The sequence below is a fragment of the Schistocerca serialis genome, chromosome 4 (genome assembly GCF_023864345.2).
Source record: "Schistocerca serialis cubense isolate TAMUIC-IGC-003099 chromosome 4, iqSchSeri2.2, whole genome shotgun sequence".
In the NCBI taxonomy this organism is placed as follows: Eukaryota; Metazoa; Arthropoda; class Insecta; order Orthoptera; family Acrididae; genus Schistocerca; species Schistocerca serialis.
Window position 1 is genome coordinate 811,867,178 of NC_064641.1, and position 10,789 is coordinate 811,877,966.

Here is a 10,789-nt window from a genome sequence, read left to right on the forward strand (position 1 = left end):
AGTTCGTATTGTTCATATTTTCAGCTTTGACAAAATAAACATTTGCCATTTGCTATTTCTACACACGGCTTGCGGGAGCAGGCTGTAGTTAGCAGTGAGGACGTTGTGAGCTCTCCAGGAAGTTCTTCATATTGCTACTTCATCTGAGACTTGGAAATACTGCTAACGATGTCTCGCAAGTCGGGGTCGTTTATTCTCATTCGGTCTTGTAGCTGAGTGACCGTGCTAGACTCTCGCTATTTTCTCTTTTCATAATGACGAAGTAATACGAGTGGTCACTGCGCTTATATAACACCGAGATCATCATTAAATTTTTAGATATTACGAACGTCATACCAAGACAGTTTCAACTTGCTGTGTTTTTCATGATGTGGAATGTCAACATTAAGTATCACCAGACCAATGTCAGAGTGCCAAACGATGCAGTATCATATTTGCTACATGACGCCACTCTCGTCTTGTGCGTTTGCTGCTTCACCTCTCGATGGACTACCGGTGTGTACAACCTGAGTGTTTTTTTTTTTTTTTTTTTTGTTCTACCATACAAAGAGTCTCAATGGAATTCAGTAACAAAACGCTAAGAAAACCTTTGCATTTCACCAACTGCAGGGTGAGACGTTTTCATCAATTTTAATATTTAATCGTAAACCTTCCGCTGTAAAACAAGAAACTTTATTCAAAATTTGTTGTGGTTTTACTATTGTTGTTGTCAATCGTTCATTCGCAACAACTTTTCAGTTGCTGTTTGGTAACTATACATATGAGCAGTTAATCTGGAAGAGTGGAATGTTGGGTGTTTTGCTATGCAGATTACGTACATTTATACTGGTGCCTCATTTCCAGGGCAGTAAGATAATACCAGAGGAAGAGATGTCTCGTCCGATGACGTAAGACGAACTCTACATCAATTTGCGCTGATTTTACGTGACGACGGATAAAGTTTCGTCACCGTATATTAATCAATATTCTAATAAGTAGTTTCAACGCAGCAAAAACTGTATATAGTTACGAATTTGTGACCAAGACCAGGTTTACCATTGGCTATCCTGCTGGCTATATTGCTACAGCTGTAAATGGTGCACTATTTTATGTTCTGATGCTGTTAGAATGTTTTCGTATCTACGGAAACTAACACGGAATTTTAGGCGCATGTTTCACTTGCCTTTCGAATTCGGGTCCAGTTCGTAAGTCTTCGGACAACCTCATCCAATACGACGTAGGACCAGGAATCCCGTCTACTATACGAATAATAATGTCGTGCGACTGGGCCTCCCGTCGGGTAGACCGTTCGCCGGGTGCAAGTCTTTCGGTCTGATGCCACTTCGGTGATTTGCGCGTCGATGGGGATGAAATGATGATGATTAGGACAGCACAACACCCAGTCCCTGAGCGGAGAAAATCTCCGACCCAGCGGGGAATCAAACCCGGGCCCATAGGATTGACATTCTGTCGCGCTGATCACTCAGCTATCGGGGACGGACACTTTGCGAATACCAAGCAACAACACACAATTAAAACGCTGTAAATATTCAAAAGAAACGTCAGTGACACGGACTTGGATGTATTCATCATTTAGGGACAAAAGAAAGCAGCCTAGTTAGTAGAGATTTATGGCTAAAATGTATGAAGGTGCACATTTGAAAACTACCCATTTATACAGTTTCTTGTCCGTGCTAATGAGTATAATTTTCAGTTTCTCGTCTTCATAACATTCAAATGAACTGCTTACTGCGTAGCATCGAATAATTAGTGGGCTGTACTAACAAAATGTCAGGTTGGTTTTTTCCAGAAAGACTTTTCAACAGGAAATGTTATATATGGTTTCGCAGATCAAATATTAAATGCTCTGTATAACCGAACATAAATTGCGTTAAAGATATTACTCATTAATGGTATCGACGAGATATCAAACAGTAACCTTTGTTCCTTTTCTGTGGATGAAGATGCTTCTGTGCAAGTATCTTTACAACAAAAGCTTAAAACCTTTCACAAAGATTTTCCAAGCGATCGTTTGACAGTAAATAATGGGTTCCATTAAGTCTCGAATTATTTATAACCCGAATAAATAATGTAACGATATCAAATCGAAATAAACTCGGCCTAGTTCTGTTGGGTTCAAGGCAATCAGGCGTTTCCAGGACGTTTATTTATAGCTGTACCCGTGACGTCGTATACATGCGATTTGTTTTTTTTTTTTTCTTATATAGCTTTATGTGACTAACATACGCTCACCGGGAATTACACACGCTTAAAGCGATATGGTAAATTGCGAGGAATAATTTGTATTCTGCCTGCACCACACCCGTTAATGTTTCGTCTTCTATGATGTTATGTTGGAGAGAAGTGACTTTCATCTTCTGTTGGTGAATGTCTCTGAGCGGTGAGATAACGGATGACGTTCTCGGTTACAGTTATGTCACAGCTCACTTTCGCCAGCAGTTTCCACAGAGCGAGCTAAAGCCTGATGTTTTGGAGCTGCAGCAGATCCTGCCTCAAGATCTTCATTGCATTCTTGAGATCACAGAGTTCTCAGTTTCTTAGCCGTTGTGATGCATTCAGAAAACTCAACCAGTTTCAAGGCATTTTAACTCGCAAACAAAACAAAATGAGCATGTAATGAGTAATCATCGAAATCACAAAGAAAACTTAACAAATCTGTTTGCCTAGCAAACCTAACGCAAGAAGCAAAGCAACGTTGTTAGTTACTTATATAAAAAGAGAATCTATGAAATCCATATGCAGCAATAAATTTGGTCACTCTTGTATTTATACGAAAATGCCTCTGTCCGCGAAATAAAGAATCTGTCGTAGAAAAGAAGTCAAATTTAACTGTAACCTATCGAAAGAAGAAAGCAATGTCGTTATGTTTCTAATACACTAAGCGAAATTAGTAAGTCTGTATGTCCTAGCAAAGTAAATTGGCTCTTCATTCATATTCATAAAGGCAAGAATGGGGCGCTTAATTCTGTCACTGTCGTAAACTTCAGAAAATAAATCTGCCACCGAGTGAGAAAAAGCTACAAGCGCCATCTGTTGGCTGTTTGGCGTCCTATTAAAGTAATGGCGCTATCTATCAGCTCTTTAAAGTTCTCCACAAGGATTAAACGTTTGAACGACCAAGCTGAGAGGAGTATTTTAGATAAAACTTCGAACTAAGATACCTTTTCTCCATGATCCAATTTTTTTGTTTTGTTTTAGAATTAGTGTTTTCAGGAAGATAAACAGATACAATTGATTTACGCAAATTTTTACATCTCAGTGCCTTTCTTCTCCTTGATCCAACATTGATGAAATAAGACCTATACGTGGCCCAAAGCTACACTCAAGTTACCTATAAACAGCCCATGAAGCTTCCTCTACCAGTTTTGGGATTAGCATGTTCAAATAGACAGACACAAATGTCGGTTTTTACAGTTTTATAATTTGTCTGGATGTAGCAAGTGTATGTCTCAAGAAAATAAAAAAAAAAAAACATTTTCAATGTACGGTACCTAACTACAGTTCAGTTTTTGCTATTTCTCTACATTTATTGTAAATGTCAGAATGAACGTGTGCACTATACGATTTTATATTTTCGATGCTAATCTTAGTAGGTATTTCGCAGGATCATGGCATGATAAGCACGTTTTCTATTTGTACGTTTCACATATCCTGAATATGAATTATACTGGAACAGTATCAGTGACACTACGCCACAAATAATTCTCTAGTAGCTACAGTTCAACGTCATTTAACTGTTGCGTACGTTGTGTAGTATAGCACGAAAGATTATCTTTAGATACTCTATAGCCAAAAATTCATTAATTTTGACTTCGGCATATTGAATAACTACGTAAATTTTCGGAATATCTTCCTCAAACCGCAAACATTTCTCATGTGATTTAGAGATACGTGTATAAATATCAAGTTTAAAACATGTGTGTCATTCATTGAGACAGTAGGTAAAAAGTAAATATAGCAATATTTCTGAGTGACCAAGAATGGTTCATATTAATCTCAGAATATTTATTGAGAGACCGCCAACGGCCTTGCGGCAGTTGCAACACCCATTCCGTTCAGATCACTGAAGTCAAGCTCTGTGGGGCTTGTCTAGCAGTTGGGTGGGTGACCGTCCGGTCCGTTGAGCGCTGTTGGCAAGCGGCGCACACGGAGCCCTTGCGAGGCCAAATTAGGAGCTACCTGATGAGGAAGCAGAGGCTCCGATCACGGAAACTGACAACTGCCGGGAGAGCTGTGTGCTGACCACATGCCCTTCCACATTCGCATCGAGTAACGACGGCGGTGACACGGCGGTCGGTCGGTACCATTGGGTGGTCGTCAAGGTCTGTTCGTACCAAGTTTACTTTTATGTAGTGAGAGGTCAAGATTACTCCACAGAATTTGTAAAACAATTTGTATGACCATAAAGCTTATCTCTTTTGCATTTCGTGAAGCCAAGATCAAAAATTTATTGTGAGAGGATTTAAAATCACACCTGTGCAGAGACATAGCCCCGTATATTACCTTTTGGAAGACAAGTGACACGTTTCAAGTCATGGTCCGACACTCGTCCTTAGTCGGTCGATAAGTTTGTAACTGTTTACATTGCCCTGTAGAGTGAAAGATACGTTGGAGAATTTCAGTACTGTCACTTTTTAATATAGAAAAACCGTAAAGACAGTTAAAATAAGAGCACAGTGCTGTAGACATTCGTGACAGAACTGAAAATTAATGTAACGAAATTGGAAATGTTTCAGAGTCTGATCTTGTTCAAGTAAACCAAGTTTTTTTCTTTTTCTCTCCATGTTATGGGTATTGTCTTGACTCGCAACTATGATTAGCTTCTCTAACGCTCTTACTGTACGGCAGACCGAGAGATAGACAGACTCCAACTGCCTAACAAATGCGGACGAGAGACAGACGCCCAAGTTGGAGACGAGAGACTGACCAAGAAAACAAGTAGAATTTAACAAGTAAGTGAAACAAAGTATCACGAATCACTTAACTTCTAATAAACTGCGACGTCTGGCGAAGACCTGGCGCAGCACACCCAAAACGCTCTCCAGAACCGTCCGCTGCCAGCCGCATCAACGGACGCAGGAAGGCGCACCGAGCTCCCGTCTCACGGCGTCGCAGCTCGCGCCGGCCAGACCGAGGTCGTGGGTTGATTCCTGTTGCTCTCGTGTCGGCCGCGAAGCCACTACCCCTCGCTATACGGCGCGGCCCACTGGGCTGACATGGCGACCTCACATGCGGCGACGCTCAAGACGGACAAGTCATCTTGTGTCCCAGCGCGCGACCGACCAACCGATCGATCCAGTCGCCAATGACCATTTCCTGAACAAATTCGAGCATACTAGCGGCCTAACACATACTAGCACTCCGGACGACAGACTGACACTGACTGCCCCAGACTGACGCGGCTGACCAACTGACCAGACTCACTCCGACTGACCAACTGCCACTCGCGAGGTTTTTCTTTTCCTTTATAGAATTTCGATTCGCCCCGAACGGGGCGTGCTGGCAGCAGCTTATTACGCTCCTCTGCAGCCTACAGACTTCTTAGAACGTAATAAATAGATAAGAAACAATAAAAACAGAGGATAAAACGGTGACTTAATTTGTAAAACGGCGAAAAATTGGGGAAAGTTAAAACATAAAGTAAAGTGTTGGCAAGGCTAATAAAATACACAGGAAGCAGACAGGCAACATAGTAGACAGACAATTAAAAAAACATGACGACAGTCTGGTTTCCGTTCACAAGAGATATAAAAATCACACCCAGCGACTGTATGATGTCCGTTCGCAACACTTCGGACAAGACACACAACACTGAACACTTACTGTAAACACTGCACTAAAATGTCGGCACATCTGCCAAGGGCAGATGTGGGTGGGGACCTAGACAGATGAGGGGGGGGGGAACAAGGAGGGAGGAGAGGAAAACCGAAAGTGGGGAACCAAAGGAGGGAGAGAACTCCTAAGGGAGAATGGGAAAAGGCAGAGGAGGGAAATGCAAAAGCACTCGAGGGAGAAAAGGGAGGCAGAGAGAGGGTAGGGGGGGGGGGAGAAAGTGGATGGATAGGGGAGGGTGGAGTGGGAGCCTGGGAAAAGGACGGAGGAAAGGAGGGGGGGTGAGGATCAGAGTTGATAGGAGGGATAAATGGAGGGAGAGAGGGCATCATCCGGGAGGGGGAGTTGACGGAAGCCACCTTGGGAAAGGAGATGAAAGGTGTAGAGATGGAGGGTAGGGGGGACACAACAGTGAAGAGGAGGCAGGGGGCAGGGATGGGAGAGGAGAGGAGCCACCAGGGGGTGAGGGGGATCAAGGTGGCGGGAGGTGTAGAGTATGCAGGTATGTTCGAGGAATAGGAGCAGATAGGGGAAAGGAATGAGGTCATAGAGGATCCGCGTGGGGGATGGGAGGCGTATGCGGAAGGCGAGGCGGTCGTGAATGACGCTCAAGGATCTGGAGGGACGTACAGAATGTGGGGGGAGGGGGGCAGATATCCAGGCAGGACTGGCATAACAGGGGATGGGACAGATTAAGGATTTGTAGGTGTGGAGGATGGTAGAGGGGTGCTACCCCCATGTCCGGCCTCCACTCGCGAGCTTATAGCGCCCCTTAACTGCACGTGAACTTGCAACCTTTCCCCTTTTTCACCAGAGGGAGACATCGAAGCTGTGATTGCCACAGCGGTGCCACCACCAGAAACGGAAGGCGACTGCTTCACAATACGCACTGTGGTGAGCTCTTCAAAACAGCAAATTTTACCACGGCTCAACAACCAATGATTTTCTGTGATGTCCCACATCTACTATGCGGTATCCAAAACAATGACGTTCAGGCAAAGGTTTGTAGCCACAAGAATTAGTTCTTTCCTGTTTTGTACTATGAAAAGAAAAGAAAGCATCTCACTAGAGCTGTTCGTAGTAAAAGCAGCATGGAAAACCTGAAGCTTTTTATTCCTATTTCATTAATATATAATACATTCCCAATAAAACAGTATCTCACTACAGGCTAACATATAAAGCTCTGTGTAACGTATCCTGTACACACTGATGTTAACTGCATGCAATATGCTTAGGACAGATCAGTCACAGATCAACCAGCAACAACATTTAAAATCTGTTATGAATGAAAACACACAGCACTGGTATAATATTGTACAATATTTATTATTTATTTCAAACAGGTTCACGCCACTGACAGATGCAGTAATACTTATTTGGTGCAGTGATATTTTGTAGGACCAAGGATTTTAAGCTATTGCATCTACAGAGCACTCCCGTCTCTAGAGATGAGAAACGTTAATGCTGGGTTTAGCAGTAGATAAAAATGCACAGCTTCATTGTATATGCGATGTAAGATTATTTATCTAATATCAAATATGTGTCACATTAACTAATGAACTGTATAGAAATTGCAACAGCTGTTTATAGAGACAAGTAAATTGAACAATAAATTTTCGCGACGTGTCCCAATGATGTGGCTGAACAAAATAATTTTGTCTTCAATACGTCCAAACAGATAATATTTACTAGTGAGACTAAGCAGGTAAATGAAGCAGCTATGATTGTACAAAGTAAAATTTTTGAACACAACAAGAGAAATTACAGTAACAGAAATGAAGGAAAGTGGGGCATTTTTGTGACAGGCATAATATACAACATGACCTGGATAGAATTATGAAAAGAATCTTCAACCACACCATTGGAACATGTAATCTAAGGTATTGTAGAATTTAATTTCTTCTATGAACAACTGTTGTAATTTGTAAACAGTTCAGTGGGTTGTGTATAACATATTTAAGTTACTTAAGTAAATTCGCATCGCTCTTACAATGAATACTCACTCTTGTCTTTTTGATAAACCTAGCGTTTACATACTTCATCTCTGGAAATGGTGATACCCTGTAGATGCACTACTTTAAAATCTTTCATGAAATAAAATTTCTGTGCACCACATACTTATCTTCGTACCTGATCAGCCGAAAACCGGGGTGTGGAACAAACAATAAATATTGTTGAATATTACACCAGTATTGTGTCTGTCTTCATTCATAATATATGCAATATTCTACCAAGAGAGAATGAACAGTCAATCAGGACATTTAAAATCTTAATATACATCCATCATTCGTTAGTACGTCGTAGACAGCATACAAACTATTTCTAAGAAACAAGAAAACTAATCTCTAAATTTGAAATTAAAGCATGTTACCCGCTGTTCTATTATATATCAGCGAGAAAGCTCAAAAAGTATCATACAAAACGAATAACTACAATTCGATCAGAATGTAGCTTATACAGAGTTAGATCTGAAGCTCAATAGTCCTTCAGGAGAGGAAGACGTGCTATCGTGATAGACTGATGTAAATGATAGAAAGCACAGGATACTGGGCTACTGACATAAACTAGTTCGTTGGATGACTAGTTATTTCATAATATACTCTAAAATAAAAATGAAACGACGTACCACGAATTAATTATCCCAACGGGACAGAAATCGGTAGACGAAATGTACATTTACAGGAGAGCGAATGATCAGTGTTTCAGAAGAAGTGGATGATTTATTTCAGAGAATGAGTTTCGGTGATTGAGAAAGTCAATAATGCGGTGGTCCACCTCTGGCCCTTATGAAACCATTTATTCGGCTTGGCATTGATTGATAGAGTTGTTGGATATACTCCTGACGAAAATCGTGCTAATTTCGACTAAATGGGGCGGCAGACTGTCAAAATCCCGATATGGTGGGTGGGCCCTGCACTTAAAGCCATGAACGTTCTCATTTAGGGGGAGATATCCATCGACCTAGCTAGTCGGTTTGGCAAGCGCAAAGGCAAGTAGTAGGAACCCTCACATTTTGTGGGTTCCTAATGAAATGTAAGCCCAAGATTATTTGTCATGAAGGTGAATGAAACGGGTGTAGAATATCATAGACAAACCGCTGTACTGTAAGGCTGCCGTGGTTGGCAACCAAATTGGTCCTGCTGTGAACAGAAATAGCGTTTCGGGCCATCATTCCGGAGTGACCGACAGTTTTCTATCCCAATGCTGTCCAGGGCGCCCCCAGACACTTTTCTGCCTGGAATAGCATTTTAGTACAGTTTACTTAAGTGATGAGTCTCGATTTAAATTGAGCTCTCATCACAAGCGAAAACATGTTTGGAGACGCCCTGTACGGCGGTGAGACCTCATTCGCGAAGAACATACGGACCAACAACCAGGAGTTATAGTGTGGGATGCCATATCATTTCGTACAAGGACTCCTCTGATTGTTATACCCGATACCCTTACACCAAGTACTCTCCGCCACACACCGTCAGGTGGCTTGCGGAGTATGGATGTAGATGTAGATGAAGATTTGTTGACCTTCATGGCAAACCCTTTCGGTCTTACATTTTAGCATACCTAATTTTGTAATATGTAAGCTCGTACTTTATTTACAACGTGCGGAGCTGTATCGATAGATTGCTGGAAACTTTTTACTTATAAAGTACATTCTGGATAAGGATTTGAACCTTGCTCCGACAGTCCACAAACTGACAAGACATGTGGTACCGCTCCTTACATTTAGGCTTAACCGAAACCGAGAATTACTACATAAAACAAACTCTCTTGTGCACAGCTCTCTGAATTTGCCGGATAAAAATGTTAAGAATGGTCTCGATCGACTGGTGTGAAGTTCATCTTGTGTCCTGTTGATGTGATATTAAAACGAGTCGTGAAACCCGACGAAAATGCATATCCCATATACAATCATCGCTTGATATAAGTCATGCAAGGCAACCTGTTGTTCCTCGGAATGCTGTTTTAAATTAAATACTAACTGCTATTGCTGCATGCTGTCGCTACCATTTTCTTAAATATTTCGCTACTTCTAGCTCTGCTACTCAGGATTATGTAGAATGTGTTTTAGCTTCACTTGTGTGAAAATTTTTATTTTAGTATATTTTGATCACTGGAGTAATTGCCACAAAACTGTTGCATAACTTGAGCCAACTTCGGTGACTCCCTTAGCATCATTGCACTTCTACTTGATTGTAAGGCGGCCAGATGCTCTTTTTGTCTTTAGTCCTCCGACCAACTTCATGCAGCTCGCCAAGAATTCTTCTCTCCTTCTATTCTTCATCTGAAAGTAGCACTTGCACACAACGTCCCCCATTATATGTGGGATATATTCGAACGTCTGTCTTCCCCTTACAGCCTTCACTCTCTACACTTCAAGAAAGTATATCGAACGAGGTGGCGCAGTTGTGAGCACACTGGACTCGCATTTGGGAGGACGATGGTTCAGTCCCGCGTCCGGCCATCCTGATTTAGGTTTTCCGTGATTTCCCCAAATCGCTTCAGGCAAATGCCGGAATGGTTCCATTGAAAGGGCATGGCGGACTTCATTCCCCACGCTTCCCTAATCCGATGAGACCGATGACCTCGCAGTTTGGTCTCCTCCCCAAATCAGACCAACCCGAACCTCACGATAGTACCATGGAAGTTTTGTCCTGTCGGTCTTTAATTTCTTCTTCTCAAGCGTTTCCACTTGTTCTTCTCTTCGCAAATTCAGAGCTATCCATAAATCAGCCCATACGTTAAGTGGGATACAGGGTGGTCAGTATAGTGTGGAAATGTGAGCCAAGGGGGGAAGGGGCAGTTATAAGTTTCTTGACGTTACATATATAAAATTTTGTCTTGGTTTGCATTACAACTTTAAATTTCAACTCTGACTAAAACTTTAAAACATTACCATTTGTCTCATTATTACTTACTAAAGTGTAAATTTGTTTGTACCACATTTGGGCAAGTGGCG

At 41.8% G+C, this 10,789-nt stretch overlaps 1 protein-coding gene across 1 annotated transcript in view; it reads left to right on the forward strand.

Moving 5' to 3' along the window:
- Positions 1–10,242, forward strand: part of LOC126474786 (solute carrier family 22 member 13-like) — a 77,973-nt gene extending 67,731 nt beyond the window's left edge. Inside the window, exon 4 of the mRNA XM_050102262.1 lies at positions 10,189–10,242. Coding sequence (XP_049958219.1) covers positions 10,189–10,242 — 54 coding nt within the window. The remainder of the gene's footprint in view (positions 1–10,188) is intronic.
- The last annotated feature ends 547 nt before the right edge of the window (positions 10,243–10,789 follow it).